Below are 15,751 nucleotides of genomic sequence, written 5' to 3'. Positions count from 1 at the left end.
ATCTACGCCGTGTATCCAATCTATCTACGCCGTGTATCCAATCTACGCCGTGTATCCAATCTACGTTAAAGGCATTTTACCTAAATGAAGTCATGTATTCGCTACCATAAACCGGCGACGGATGTATGATTTGCCTGACTTTACAGAGGAGAAAACAGAGGCTGGGAGAGTTTAAATGACTTGCCCAGGGTTGTGTAACGGACCGTGACAGGTCTGACTGACATTAAAGCACACGCTCCCGACTGGAGCGCGTGAGTCTGTCCCACGGAGCGGGGGAGAGTAGGCAGCTGGCCCCCTTCTAGGGAGGCAAAGCCCAAGTCCAGGCAGGGGAAGGAAGGGCGAGGCCTGGCTGCTCCCCCCGGGGCTATGTTCCGCAGGAGACCTGCGTCTCTGCCCAGGCCTGCGGGGGCTGCAGGGATCCCGCAGCTCAGGACCCGCCCCCCTCTACCAGATGCCGGAGGAACAGTCGCAGGCACAAGCTCTTTCCTCTCAGGGAGCCAAGGGAGCCAGACCAGGCACAGCCCTGCAGAGCAGGTCCAGGCAAAAGTTGGAGAAAGGCAGGGATCTCCAGCAGGGGCACCAGCCACAGAAGGGGCCGCATCCCAGACCCTGGGGGCTCCCCGCTAAAGAGGAAGGCAAGCGGCATCAGGGCTGGGGTGGGGGGCGCAGCCTTGGACAGGGCCGTCTCCATGCGCCGCCCCTTCCCCTCTTCCAAGCAGCCACTGCCGGAGGAGGTCCCCATGGCAACCAAGTGTGAGTCAGTGAGCATGCGTGTGTCGGGATTGGCGGGGAGCGCCTCCTGATGCCTAAAGTAAGGCGGGGGGGGGGTAGGCTCCTCGCTCATGGGCTCACAAAGCCAGCCCCTCTGCCGGCCTCTCACAATGAGCTACTTGTCAGCATCCCTCTCCCTAAGCCAACATTTACCAAGAGAAGAAAAGAGTGCGAGGGCCAGGCCGGCAGGCGTCCAGGACCTCGGGGCGCCTTGCTGCAGAGGCGGGCCCTCCAAGCCGCCATCCTGTCCCTGTCCCCGGCTGTCCAGCCCCCGAGGCCCCTCAGAGCTGCAGGCCAGGTGAGGTGCTCACCTGGGCCTGCTACCTGCACTTTGCTGCGAGGGGGTTAAAGAGGCCGGGGGAGCAGGTGGTTAGAACCCCAGGTCCAATTCACACCCATGGTTGGTGGCCTTCCTTCAGCAGCCTTTCCCCTGAGGTGTGGACAGGTCCTCACACCATGGAGGCTGCCAGGTCCGGACGTCCAAGGAGTCTACCACCCCCTCCCCTCATCCAGCTGTTCCGGGCCAGGCTGAAGTGAGAATCTAGCTTCTCAGTCTCCCCCAGACTGGTTTCTGGCTGGGAAGGGAGCTGTGGATTCCACCCATCCTTTCTGCACCTGCAGACCAGAAACCTGACCTGCCAGTAATACGCCCAGGCTGCAGCGCTCCCACCTGGACCGCCGGTGGTGGTGGTCCCCACCGTGGACGAGGAAATAGATGGCGCCCAGCCAGTCGCAGGCAGCAGGGGCAGCAGGGTCTGAGCCCGGGCGGTGCGTGCTCTGCTGCTTCGATGCTCCCGTGCTTCATGTGGCTGAGGGGCAGGGCCCAGCGTGCCAGGCAGTGACCTCAGAGGGGACCAGGCCTCAGGTGGGAAATCAGGAGCTCGGACCCGGGGGGCCCAGGGTGTCCAGGGCTCCCAGTGGGACCAGGGGCCTGGCAGGGGCAGCCTCTGAGGCCCCTCCAGCTCCCACAGACGCCCTCCCTGCCACGTGGGCTGCTTGCAATGGGATTTCTGGATCCAGTTCAAGCACCATTTAATTACCACAGGCAGATGGCAATGCTGGTGATTGGAGGAAATCAGGGTCCCGGGAGCCAGTGGGAGCGGGGGAGGGAGCAGCAGCCCTGCCGGGCAGAGCCCATTGACAAGGGGCCAGCTTCTGCCCCACCCACCAGACCCCAGACCAAGAGGGCGGCCAGAAGAGCAGCCTAGGGGACAGGGCGTAGAGGAGGGACCCCAGGTGTCGCGGGGCCAGCCAGCATTCACCCTGGGACCCTCCAGAGCCTGGCACATCCTGGTGTGGGGTGCTCTGGAGTCAGAGAGCCGGCCCCATTCTCCGCACCAGTGTGCTTGGCAGGTATGACGGGTGAGTACTGCTATGCAGAGAATGGGGTACCAGCTGGGGGACAGAGGACACAGGCCCAGGATGACTCACTAGTTACCAAAGCCACTGACCTGGATGAGGAGGGGAGTGTGTTAGTCCCAGGAATGGGCCTTGAATGAGTAACTGGAGACGGCGGCACAGAGAATGAAGATTGCATGGATGCCTTCCACGTGCAGGTGCTGGGCCAGGCACCGGCCACGGACCACCTCACTTAAGGGAGGTGATGAGCTAGGGATTTCAACGCCCATTGTCCAGAGAGGAACGTCGAGGCTTGAAGCAGTTGAGTCACACACAGTAAATACAGGGAAGCTGGGAGTCTGAAGCCTGCGGCTTCTCCACTTGTCCAGCTGCCTCCTGCCCGGGAAACTCAATGTCTAGGTGGATATATAAACTCCCTCCACGCATCACCATTAGGGGCAGGAGGCAGCCGGGGGGAGTCCTACCACAGCCTCACACATGGGCCAGGCTGGGCTCCGGCGCCCAGCCTTCAAGGCACAGTCCAGAGGGGGCAGGCATCCTGGGGCGCCTGCCCAGCACACCCTGCCCAGTGGAGAATCTGAACCCAGGCCCTGCAGGCAGGAGATAAAGACGGTCCCTGGACAAGCCCCTGCCCCATCCTCCTGTGGTCCGGGAGCCCCCGCTTCCTCCTGTGTCATCTGGACGACCTCTTCCCAGCTTTAACTTTCTAAGAACTCCATCGCCCTCCCCTCCGGCAGCTCCTGTCCCGGCCCCGCCTGGGGTGAGGTCACTACTGTGGGCTGCCCTGAGAGCTAGTGGCCCTCCGCCAGCATCACCGCCCCAGATGAGGGGAAGGAGGCTGCTTCCGGCTATGCAGGGTGGCAGGATGGCAGGATGGCACCACTCCCAGCCCTGTTCCTCCCTTGGGGCGCGGGCGGGAGGTCAGGGGTGGGAACCAGGTTCCAGGGTCTTGCCAGTAAACCATGGACGCTGGGTGCTGTGGACCAGATGCAGGGCCGGGGTGAGGTGAGTGAGGTATTCGCCTCAAGTGCAAAATTTAAGGGAACATGAAAAAAACTCAGTAATCAATATAAGTCATGATTTAATGCAATGTTTGGAAACTCAAGTTGGCAAACCGTGCTGCCTGTTTTTGTCAGTTTTGTGGACCCAACGTCCAGTATCATTTCTGTCCAGAGACCCCCTTGAATGTCACCCATGGGCACCTCACGCCAAGCCCCATCCCCCCCAAACCTCCCCCATCCCTTCTCCAGGTCCTGCAGGGGGAGGGCGGGCGGACGGCCCCACTAAGAAAGGCCCGGAATCTCCCAGAACAGAGCCCGGTCTATTCGCCACTCGGCAACCCGCAGAGAGGGCGGTGGGAGGGGACGGGGGCGGGGGCGGGGACGGGGGCGCGGAGAAAGGGGCGGCGCTAGCTCTTCGGAGGCGGGATCTGGCCCAGGGTCCTCGGTGCTGTGGCTGGTGAATTTAGTATCTGTCCACACACGCTGGCGCAGAGGGACTGCGGGCGCTCGTGGCCGCCCCCTCACAGGCTGATGCTCCAGGCAGGGGACAGAGGCCGCCAGCCCGAGCCCAGGCCTGCGGCAGCCGCTGAGCTCAGCGGTCCCTGGGCTCTTCGGGGAGCCGGCACAGGGCGGAAGGGGCGGACAGGGGAGACAGGCAGGCCCGGGAGATGCTGATACCGCCCAGGAGGAAAAGTCCCTCCCTCAAAGGGTAGCCGGCCGGAGCCCCACACCCCACCCATTCCTCGGCGACATCACACAAAGCCGGCCAATCATCGGCCAGGGCTCCGCCCAGTAACCTTGGGCTGGGGGAGGGGCGGTGGGTGTAGCTCAGCTTCTCAGGTGAAATCCGTCCTGCCCGATCAGCTGCCTCCCGTCCCTCCTCTGATCCCTCATTGACCTGCCCCCAAATCTTTGCCCAGAATTCCTAGGGATGCGGCCCCCAGGCTCTTTCCCCTCGAAGAAGTCTTACTTTTCTCTAAGAGGTAACAGGCCGTGATATTAAAATAACTAACCAAGAACTGTTCCAGAATCCTAGAAGATTCTTCCAGCTGTGGTGTATGGTCTGATTCCTGACACCCTTTTTTGCTGGGACCTGGAACCCCATTACATCTCTGCTGACTCAATTCCCCAGTAGGTAATAACCCCGCACTTAGGGAGTAAGATGCCTTTTTGCTGGTCGCTGTACCTGCCACACTTTGCACACGTTCTAAGGGGGGTATCCCTCCCCGCCCGCCCCAATTTACAAATGAGGGCTCAGAGAGAAATTAACGCAGCTCAAGGTCACACAGCTAATTAGTAACAACGTCTTCTAGGAAGACCACCTTTCCTGGCTGTGGGCCTGAAGATTCAGTGCAGAAGGAGGGAGAACCAGCCCGCATGCAGCTGCCCACCCGTGCGTAATGTCACTCTGGGGGCTTCCAGGCTGGGAGACACCCTCTCAGGCCTCACCTTGAAGTCTCTGAAAACCACAGACCCGGAATAGAATCTCCCCTCAGATGGCCACGGTCACCCATGTGACTAGTTAGTCCCTTTGGAAAAAGCCCCAGGGATATAAGCCTAGCTGCTCTTTTCTCCTTCAGGACCCCCTAACACCTTTCTGGAACCCTGAATAGGAGCCCCTGGGCAAGTGGGTCAGCCCAGGGAGGCCCAGAGAAGTAAGGACACCCAGCACCCCGTCTCGGGGTGTGCTGCTCCCAAGGTGGCCCAGATTTCACGGCCTCCCCTCCTCAGGCCAGCCCACAGTCGGCGTGCATGGCTTCATCTGGAGCTGGGCTGTCGTGGCCTCCGTCGTGTGTGTGTGTGTGTGTGTGTGTGTGTGGCAGGGGACACCGAGAGGAGCCCCAGGACCTCCTGTCTGCCTGGCACACCAGATCACTCAGCCATGCCATGACCTGCCAGGGATCACCTCGTCCCCATCAGTGACAGAGCCAGACCAAAGGGGAAATCAGCTACAGCGGGAGGGATTCAGATAAGATGGCAGAAGGAACTTCCCGCCTGCAAAGGCTGTGGAGCCCTGGGAAGGGGAGCCTGGAAGAATGTGCAACCTTCCTCCTCTGGAATCATGGTCACTGATACCACCCGAGCCTCATCTGATACGGACAGTGCCTAATATCTTTTGAGAACCTATGCGTGGAGCTCCTTTACATGCATGAACACATGTCATGTGTAAAGACCCCTCTTTACTGAGGCTCAGAAAGGAGAATCTGAACAAGCCTGAAGTCACACACTCCTAATGGTGGAGGTGAAATTCAAACCAAGCCTGACTGTGCCCAGTCTGGCCTCACCCTCTAAGCAGCCCTGGCGCAGAGAGAGGTGGGCTGGAGAAAGATGATCCTGCTGCCAGCTGCCAGCAGGGCTGAGAGCTGTCTGCTGGGGAAGCATTTTCCCATTCCGTAGTGAAGAAAGCCAAGGCCTGGGCAGGGGAGGCAGGGGGCCAAGGACGCAGAAGGCTGCTTCCCTGCGTGAGCATGGCGCCCACCTCCCTCCGCGGCAGAAAGAGGACACCCGCACCCACTTTACCAGGCGTCCTCTCCTCTCCCTCCTCCTCCCACCGTGGCAGCCTGCCAGCTCCGGGGAAGGTGGCTGGAAGCAAAATCCCTGCTCTCTCTGGGGAGTCTGCCTCCCAGACACCCGGGGGGCTTTAGCCGACTTAGCGCAGAGAAAGCGTCTTCCCGTGGGGGCCAGTCCTCTCTGAAGCAGGGTGGCAGGTCCAGCCTGGGGTGCTGGTCCTTTCAGCTGCAGGGGTGCAGTGTGGGGAGCCCCGTGACAGCCAGAGGGCCCTGGTGTCCCCCCACCGGCCCTTCTCCTGGCCTCCCAGACCCTCCCCAGCCCAGCCTTCCTGAGGCTGCCGCAGGGAAAAGACTGGCTCTGAACCCCCAAACAAGAAGGCTTTGTACGGTGGGGTCAAAGGGCATGGGTTTGCAGGGCTCAGCCTGGTGAAAGGGGTCTGTCAGCCCCCTCTGCCTACTTCTGCCCTCACACATCTTCCCGGGAGCACAGGGAGTGGTGCAGACACTCAGAGGGAACCTACAGGAAACCTGGGGTTCCGCACACCGACCCTACTCCCTCCTGAGGATGCCCTTAACCTCTCTCTCTCTCTCTCTCTGTTCATCCCAGGGTTCTGGCCACTGACTTCTGAGGAATGCCCAGACAGGCCGTCCAATGGGGGAGGGCGCGGGGAGTCTTATCCACACCCCCCCAGGGCATCGGGATCTCAGCTGGGCCCAGGCACCCCTAGAACGGCCGGCTGAAGCCGGCCCGGGGGAGGAAGCAGGCGGGCGGAGGGGCTGGGAGGGCAGGAGCTGGAGCGAGGAGGGGCCGAGGGCGGCCAGACCCGATCCGGAGCTTCACAGGCCCCTGCCTGCTGTTGGCCACGCGAGCCTGCAGGCCTGTGAGCCTATGAGCGGCAGCTCAGGGCCTGGCCAGAGGGCGTTCCCAGCTCAGGGAAGCCCGCTCAGCTGTGCTCCGGCATCCTGGGGCATCTGGCAGGGGTTTCCCATGACCTCCCAGGAGACGCGGCAGAGCCCAGAGCTGTGCCGGCATCTGCACCTGGGGGGGGGGGACAGCTCAGTGGGGACTGGGCCCTGGGGACACTCCCCTGCTGAGGAATGCACAGCAACAGGCGCCTGGCCTGGGCCTCTCCCCACCCCGCTGGCCCTGGTCCCCAGCCGCCCTGCCAGGCTCTCCTCGGGGCACCTTAACTCCAGCCTCAGGAAGGACCAGTCCGGCCTAGAGGAAGGACTGCTGGCCTCTGCCACCACTCTGATGGCGGGCTTCCACCGACGATGGCAGAGGGGTAGGGGCTCAGGCATCCGGGGGTCTGGGGATGGGGAACCGTGGCCCTCCATCCCTTCCGCCCACAGAGCAGCCGAGGGCAGAGTGGGAGTGCTCCAGAGGACAGGACGCTGCAGCCAACAGTGAGCTCCACCGCCCCATCCCCCTGGGACAGAGAATTAGCCCCTGGGGTCAAGGCCGAGCATCCCCGCCCCAGCAGGAAGCCCAGCAGCCTCTCAGGGCCCCGCCTCCTCCTAAGGAGCTGCTGGGCTAGAGGTTAAAGGAGAGAGACAGGAGCCCACGGACACTTGGGGTGGGGGTGGGTGTAGACTTGGCTGTCCTGAAACTTCCCTAGAGGGCGGCGAGGTGGCACTCAGGCAGGAAAACAAATTCCAGGGGCAGCTGCGTGAATCTCAGGAAAGGGGAGAAGGGCGGCTCCCACCCAGTGGTGGGGGGGAGGAACTCCCCCAAACTAGGAGCACGTGGGGACAGGCAGCCCACAAAGAAGGCCCAGCCGGCCTCACCCGCCACATCTGCGCAGCCCTGTGTGCCTCCCCGAGTACCTTCCCGCGTTCGCGGTCACGGCCATGACGTGCGGAAAGGGCTGGAGGAAACGGAGGCACAGAGGTGCCCAGAAAGAGCGAATCAGCAGCCGGATGACGAGGCCACGTGGAGCAGGGTGAGGAGCACGTGCTTGGAAGCAAGGGTGCCCCGGGTCCAAATCCAGACGTCTCCATTTACGGCTGTGAGCCTGTGCCCATCTCCACCATGCGCATGACATCCGCCACCTCGCGGGCTTCCGTGGGACAACGCAGGCGTGACACCTGGCGCTCAGTGAGCGTGCAGGAAATGACAGCGCCCAGCCCCGCCCTCCCTGCTCAGTCCTTCCAACACAGCGAGCTTCCTGCAATCAATCATCAATCAATCAATCCAAGGGCTGGAGGTGAATTCCTCTTTTTACCTAACAGTCACTGTGGCTTAACCCAGAGAGACACCGCTTAGATACGCTTTAAGGGCTTTTTTTTTTTTTTTTTTTTTCCGGTACGCGGGCCTCTCACTGTTGTGGCCTCTCCCGTTGCGGAGCACAGGCTCCGGACGCGCAGGCTCAGCGGCCATGGCTCACGGGCCCAGCCGCTCCGCGGCATGTGGGATCTTCCCGGACCGGGGCACGAACCCACGTCCCCTGCATCGGCAGGCGGACTCTCAACCACTGCGCCACCAGGGAAGCCCAAGGGCTTATTTTTAAAACATTTCATTCACACTTAGCTTCTCAAGAGTCACCCTTTAAGGACCGGCCACCTTCTACTGCATCCAAACCGCTCCTCTTCACAAATGGCCAAACCAGAACAAAGCGCTGATCCCATTCTACAGTGGGTAAAACTGAGGCCCAGAAGGAGAAACAGAAATGGGGCCCCATGACCCAGCCAGTAACCGACTTCGTGGGCCCCAGCCCTGCCCTCTGCCCGCAGAGCTGTAGGAATAAGGGTGCCAGGAACAAGTCACCTCTGCCACTTCCTCAGCCCCTGCCCCCACCCCCCTCTATGAGGTCTTCAAAGGCTGAGAGCCAATCAGGCAGGCTGGCTGGGGCGGGGTGGGGGGCACACTTCCGGGGCCTGCGGTTACTACACTGCACTTCCTGGTGATGACATAAGCCCTATTTCTGCAGCAGAAGCCCGCCACCAGGACTCTCAGGTCTCCACTGGCCACAGGAGGCCCTGCCTGGGCCTCAGTTTCCCAGATCTGCGAACTGGACAGGCGGCACTGGTTGGCCCTGACTGGCCTTGGACTCCGCCAGAGTGGGGGCAGGGGGCGGGGAAGGGGGGTTCTGAAGCACGGCATCCCCACCCTCACTCAGTTTTTTCTGTCTTCAGTGTCTTTGTCCCAAACCACTGATTCTCTTGATTCAAAATTTAGACGGACACTAAGACTTCAGAGGAGCCTGGATCCAGGGGAATAACTGCAGCTACAGAACCCGAGGGAGAGAGCAGGGGTGCCATCTGACTGTCCCTGGGCCCCTGGCTGGTGCGCTCCATGCCCTTTCCAGCCCCTGCCTGACCCTGCAGTGTCCAGGGATGGATGTGGAACCGGCAGAGCCCCCATCCCCACCGTAGCAGACTAAGGAAGGAAGCTTAAGGAATCCAGGCAAAGATAAGGGGGAAGGGGGTTAGGCCACCCTGAGGGCTCCCCGAGGGCTGGGGACTCAGAGCTGGGGGCTTGAAAGGGTCTTAAATAAATGCACCACGTGACTTGGCTTCCTTCCCCAATCTCAACTTTGCCAACTGGCATTTCTTAACAGCCACCCCTTCCCCTTCTCCCCCCACTAGTCAGGCCTATATTTCTGCAGCCTGGGGCAGGTCAGCTCTCCCCAGGGTCCCCCCCAAACCCCGGCCCCAGGTAGAAGCAGGCCCCTAGGCCAGCCTCGGAGCTGAGAGAGTCCTTATCATACGAGGGCATTTATGGATAAACGTATCACGGGGCAGGCTGGAGGGGCTGGCCTGGGAGTCTTGGTGCAGAGCTCAGGGGCAGATGGGCCAGACTCCAGGGTGGCCTGGGGTGGGGCTTTGGGGTCTGCTCACACGTACACCTTCTCCCCTTATCCCACAGCCCCAGGTCCTGAAAGTCGCCTCCTCTGGCTCTGCACCCCCTTGGCCTTCCCCGTGGCTCCGCAGACAAGCCAGCTTTGATCCTCATCTGGAGAGATTACAGGGCCAAGAGCCCTGGGCCTAGCACTTCTTACCTAGTCTAGCAGCTCCCGGACCTCCACCCTTACACATACACACAACACCCGCCCCCCACCCCGCCACTGCCCAGACCAAGTCTGTCTCTTTCCCGGCCTCCCTGTCTCAAGAGTTGGACCCAGGGCTTGCCATTAGTTATTCTCAGTTAGATATAAGAAAGGGTTTCCAAAAAGACAGCTCAGAGCGTGCTGGGCTAGGCTCTTGGCAATTCCAAATCCTTGGGTCTTCCCAGCAATGCTCTACGCTACTCCAACCCACCACCCAGTCCTTTAAGTGGGACAAGCGATTGCCGAGGGTGGGGATGGGGGGTTGAAGGGGACCCCAAAGCCCGGAGAATTCTCCCCTACAGCCCCCCAGTGGCACCATCTGCTCCCTGTCCCAGCCCCAGCCCAAGCCAGGTCCTGTCCTCAGCTTTGTGATTAGAAACTGGGCTCTGTCCAGGCATTGTCTGCCCTCCACGGCCAGCTGCGCACGGAGGTCTGGCGTGTGCCTGGCTGGGCGCTTGGGCTGGGGTGGGAGGGGAGGAGTGGGTGGGGCCTTCACCTTCCAGGAGGGCCTGCAAGCCTGGCTCTTCTGATGCTCAAATCTCCCCACCCCTCCAAACAGATCAGCAACAGAGGCAAGGAGTGGGGGCGTCCGGCTCCCCCCAAGGCAATCTCCATGGAAGCAGAGATGACGCCTGTCACTGGCAGAAGCCCGAGCAGTGGGCAGGCACAGTGCCCTCTGGGCGGGAAGGGTCCCGGGAACTTCTGGCGGTGGTGGGAAAGGAACACCAGCTCTTCCTCACTCTGCACAAGGTGCCAAGGCCATGGGCTTTCCCACGTCTTACGCTGCCCCAGTCTAGCCTGGGGGCCCTGCTGGGAGGGGGGGGGGCTTTGTTCGGCTCTCTCGGGTAAGATGGAGTCTAAAGGAAAGCCCCCTGGGAGGGGCACCCCCAGTGCCCTCCTTCCCAGGCCCGGTTCAGTTTCCTTTTATGATGCGCCCAGACTCTCCCACTCTGCTGCAGCTGTCTTATTTACATTTCCCACTCCCACACTCCCACCCACACCGTGCCCTCGCCCTCGCCCCCCCAGGGGATCCTGTCGCACAGTCTGTCGCACAGTCAGCCCCGCAGCAGCCTGGCCCCACCCAGCCAGCCCACCGGGCACCTTTGGGGCTCCTCTTTGTCTCAGGCTGTCCGGAGCCAACAAGTCTGTGCCCAATGATGCTCTGAGTGCAGCGGGGGACGTGGGGGGAGGGCACCTCGGTCTCCCTCCCTCAACCCCAGAGCTGTGGTCAGCAGTCCCCGGACCCTCTCCGGGCTGCGGAGGGCTGGCCAGGTGGCTGGTGTGTGTGTGTGGGGGGGTGATGGCACCTGCCCTGGGGTGTTTTCCATAGTCATCTCCGAGTGACTGCCCTGGAATCCTGGAATCTGGGTCATCTACAACCCAGGGAAACCAGAGACCTCCTCAGACCCACCCTAGACCCGGTCTCAGACTCCCACCCCCATCACACAGGGCTGAATGATGTCCTCCACCATCCCTTCATTGGTGATCAGTCCCATACTGGCACTCTCCCACCATCAGACCCCCTCAAAGAGAAAAGCCCAAATCAAAAACGGAGGGGTGACATGGCGTGAAGTGTCCCAACCCAACACAAAGCCCCGCACCTCCAGGTGCCCTGTCCTCTGCCCACCTCACTTCTGCCTCTATGTCCCTTCAAGTCCCAGGTAAGTCCATGTGGCCCTGCCCCGCTCAGTTCTGTCTGAAGGCCTGAAGATGGGCATCAGCGTCACAGCATCCTGCCCTCTCAGAGGCAGAACCTCGGAGACACCCCATCCTCCCTTCCCAGCCCCAGCCCCTCTTGGGACAGGGCCGGCAGGGTTCTCTCCAAAGCGGCGGACTCCCCAAGGAGGGCCAAGGCCCCATCCCAGCCCTTCCATTCGTGCAGCACTCGATCTTTGTCTGCGGAACCGGCCCGGGGGCGACGTGCTGCCTCCCCAGCTGGACCATGAGCGCAGGACCAGCCGGCTAGGGTGGATGCAGGGAAATTTCCCCCCATCCACTGTGCCCGCATGAGACAGCAGCCCGTGGGGAGGCGAAGAGGAAACACACAGACGCTCCGGCCTGGGCCAGGGCTGGGTGTGAAATACCGGATTTCCTTGTTTATTCGATTTTCTGATCATTAAGGGCTCCCAAGAGGGGCCCGAAATTACCACCCAAACAAAGCCACCTCCAGCCGCCCGCGGGGCCGCCGATCCCTGCGGGGGCCGGGCCAGCACGCGGCGCCCTCCAGCCTGGTCAGCCCGACCTCCGCGGACGCCGACTGCGGGCCGACCGGCTCCCCGGGACCCCCGGACCCCCGCCCCGCGCCCACGCGAGACAAAGCCGAGTCCTCCGCGCACGCGCCCCGCCGCCCGTCCTACCTGACGGCCACCTTGACGCAGCAGTCCCCCTGGCCCGCCATGGTGCTTCGGCACCGGGTCCCGAGTCGATCAGGGGCGGGGGCTTGGGGGCCAATACCCCGGGCGGCGACTGCGGCTGCGGCTGCGGCTGCGGCTGCTAGAGGCGAGGGCGCGGGCGCTGCGGACGGAGGCTGCGGCGGCTGGAGGTGACATGCTCGCGGGCGGCCGGCGGAGGGCTCACACGCGGCCGGCGGAGGACCCCCGGGGCCAGGCCCGCGCGCCCCCTCGAGCCATCGGGCGGCGGCGCGGAGCCAGCTGACAGCCCGGGCGCAACCCGCTCCCCACGACGCGGCTCCCGCGCGCGCACCTCCAGCCCCGCAGCGCCTCCCGCCGCCGCACGAACAAAGGGGGCGGGGGCCGGCCCGGCGGAGGCTCCGCCCCCGAACCAGTCCCGGCTCCTCCCCTAGCTCCGCCCCTAGGCTGATGCACCAATCGAAAGCCCGAGCCGGCAGCAGGGGCGGGGCGGAAGCCTTTAAAGGAACCCCTCGCCTCATGTCCACGCGTTTGCTGGGGGCCTGGCCGGGTGGTCTGGGGGGCGCGGAGGGACGCGGGCCGAGGAGCTGACCGCGCCGGAGCCTCGGACCCCGGAGCCGCAGACCCTCAGCCTCGGTGGGACCCCAGCCCATTAATGAGGAAGCCGGTGCGCAGCGAGGGGAACTACCGAGGTTACACAGGAGTTAGTGGCTAAGCCAGGGTAAGAACCCGGGTCTCTGGGCCCAGCGCTTCTCTGCAAAGGGTCCCACAGCGCCTGGCGGTTTGTATTCTGAAAGCGCCCGGAAAGCCTCCCTTCTGCATTTATTCCAGTGAATTTGCCAACCTTTATTGAGGGGGATTCTTGCTAGTGTCTAACTAAAATTCCCTCCACCTCCACCCTGCACCCTTCCCTACAACTTTAGGTGAACCCTAAAGTTCATCTTTGGGTTGATCCCCGGCCAGACGGCCCCTCCCTTCTGTGAGACCACGGAGGCTCCAGTGACCTTTGTGACCCACAGATGACCCCTCTCCCCGCCTGGCTCACACTCTGCTTGTTGTGGCTGTGGGGGCAGAGGGTCAATGTGGGAGGCCTGAGCTGCCCCAGGGAGACAGGGAACAAAGCGGGCACTCAGCTCCGGGCACCTGGGTAGAGGTTGTGCGGAGGTGAGTGGGAAGGGGGTGTGGTGGGCAGCTGCCTTCGCTTGGGTATAAAGGACAAGGGGAGCCCTGGGAAGTTGAAACACGGGGCAGTGATGGCGGTGGCCAGTGCCGTGGGAAGTCACAGTGGCCTTTCCAGGCCCTCTGCCCTCCATCTGAGCCCGGCCCCATCTCCCTGCCCCCAGCTCCCAACATTGGGGCCATTCACGGGGCCCCTCACCAGCTGCCCTCCCCACCCCCCCGCCCACTTCAACCAGCTCCCTCCCTGGAAAGAGCCCAAGAGGAGGACCCAGCTGCAGCTCCAGATGTGGAAGGAGCGCTCTAGGGGGGCGGGGGGGCGGCGGGGGAGGAAGGGGAGTCTGACTCCAAGCCTCTGGCATCACCCACAGATGACGAAACCATGCCAGAGATTTTGGAGAGGGTATGGGTTAGGGGCTGAGGGTGCAGCCTTGGTGCCATCCCCCTTTCTTTCCCTCCCCCACCCAACCCACAGATAACTGCTCCGTCCATAGCCCAGATCCCAGTTTGGTTTGACCTACTATGGTCAAACCAAAAAATAAAGATAATTTCTAGGGCACATTTCAAGAGCAAATCAGCGCCCCCCGACTCCCTACCCAGTCCTGATGGAAGAGAGCAGCGCCCGCCAGCAGTGCCCCAGGGTGGAGGAGGGGCAGGGGAGTGGGGGAGCCCGGGGAGATCCTGCACCTTCCACTAGCATTGGAACCTAGAGGAAGGTCTTTCTGGGGCCAGCAGGTTCTCCGGCCAGAGCAGGAGGCCAGCAGAGTGCTGAGTGAGATCCTGCACATTCTCTTCCAACCAAGAGAAGGTGGGGAGGAGACTGACATTTAGGGACCAGCTACACAAACGAGGTACTTTACATGTGCGTTCTCATTGCACGCTCATCACCTTGTGAGCTAGGCTTTATTCTTTTTCAGTTTTGCCGACAGGGACACTGCGCCTCACCCAGCGTATAAGCAACAGACCCAGGATTTGACCTCATGTGTCGGGTTCCAGGCTCCCAGATCACCTCCGAGCAGCTGCCCAGGGAGCACAGCTCCCCAGCTTGTGTTCCAGGCTTGTGCTCTCGGATGACACGTTGCATTTTTTTTTTTTTTTTTTTTTTTGACAACGTTGCATTTTGCAAAGCTGCTCTCCTGCCCACCAGACTCTGGGCTTCTCCGGGGCCCGACTCTGGTTTCCTGCCTCCAGAGGTCCTCTCTGACTTCCGAGAGTAGGTGACCTTCTGACTCACAGTTTCACTGCTGGGAAATGGCGCCAGAGCCACTGTCTCCCCACCCCCCACCCCCCATCCCTCCAGGTCACAGGGTGTCGAGCCAGGAGGAGCAGGGAGGCACATGGGATGGAAAGTCAGGCCTCCTCGAGGTCAGGGCCTCAGGGAGGCTCCCTCCTGGGCCACCAGGGAGCAGCAGGGCAGCTAGATGTCCAGACTCCTGGAGCTGCTGTCCCGAGGCGAGAAGGTCAGATGGGGATCCGAGGGGTAGTGAATAGGCCTAAACCACAGACTGGGCAGATTTAGTTACAGGGCCAGGGGAAGCCCAGGAGGGCGCCCGCCCTCTTAGTGGGTGTCCAGCCTCAGCACAGCCCTGCTTCCTCCTCAGGTGTGTTCTCACCCCACCCCCTCCTCCCGCTACCCCTCTTTCCTTCCCTCCTTCCCAAATCCTGAGGCTTCTCTGCATCAGCTGCCTGCATGCGTATCTCCCCCCCCCCTACACACACGCACACACGCACACGCACACACACACGCACACGCACACACGCGCACACACACACACGCACACGCACGCACACGCACACACACACATGCCACCCTGTGTTTGGCCCCATCCTTCCCCCTACTGGACTGCAGTTTGAGCCTCAGCTCTTGTCCCGAGCCGAGGCCCTCCCCCAAGCGTCTTGTACCTCCATCATCTCTCCTGACGGGAGCGGTGGGCATCTGGGCAGATGGGACCCTGGGGAGTTGTGAGGGGAGCTCCGCGGCAGGAGGCTCCCAGGCTACTGCGGTGACAATACTCCGGCAGCACCTGGGGGCAGCCATCTGGCCCAGATCTCTCGGGTCGGCCTGGTTCTCAACCCTACAGTAACAAATCAAAACACCTAAGAGATACCCTTAAGCCCTAGAAAGCTCCCCGATGGTGGCCTTTACTTCAGTCCCGTTCTGTGGTTCTTCTTTAGCATTAGCACCAGGCACTGGCATTTGGAGGAAGTATCTGAGCATTGACCTGGAGTTCTGGGCGTGCAGGATACAGAGCTCCCGGCCTCCAGCTGCAGCCCCCAGCCTTGCCCAGCTGGGTTCCTAGGAGATCAGGCCTTAGCCCACCCTGCTGGCAGGTGGCCCAGCCGGGGACAGAGCCCAGAGTCCTGCTCGCCAGCGGGAGCTCCGAACCCCAGAGAGGGCCTACTGGGGTGCAGACGTGGGGACCTCTGCTCAGCGAGGGCACAGCCTGACTTCCCCTGTTATGGAAGGAGACAGACTTAGCCATAGAGGAAACCAGAATTTGTTATAAATAGCAAGA

The 15,751-nt window shown here is 62.0% G+C and overlaps 1 protein-coding gene across 5 annotated transcripts in view; it reads right to left on the bottom strand.

Annotated features, from left to right (window-relative positions):
* The window catches only part of KIF21B (kinesin family member 21B), a 44,699-nt gene extending 32,312 nt beyond the window's left edge, over nucleotides 1-12,387 (bottom strand). For 4 of the 5 annotated variants that reach the window (XR_003794336.1, XM_029227736.1, XM_029227737.1 and 1 more), the window contains exon 1: nucleotides 12,048-12,387. Coding sequence is in view for 4 of the 5 variants with exons in the window: in XM_029227736.1 (XP_029083569.1) it covers nucleotides 12,048-12,088 (41 nt within the window). In the remaining variant the exon portion in view is untranslated. Of the gene's footprint in view, nucleotides 1-7,468; nucleotides 8,677-12,047 lie in introns of those variants that run through there. The other variant, XM_029227740.1, reaches the window with a different exon arrangement.
* Nucleotides 12,388-15,751: the final 3,364 nt, after the last annotated feature.

This window comes from Monodon monoceros, unplaced genomic scaffold (genome assembly GCF_005190385.1).
Source record: "Monodon monoceros isolate NGI ecotype Baffin Bay Population unplaced genomic scaffold, NGI_Narwhal_1 Super_Scaffold_18, whole genome shotgun sequence".
Taxonomy (NCBI): domain Eukaryota; kingdom Metazoa; phylum Chordata; class Mammalia; order Artiodactyla; family Monodontidae; genus Monodon; species Monodon monoceros.
This window is presented reverse-complemented; position numbering and strand designations above follow the sequence as displayed.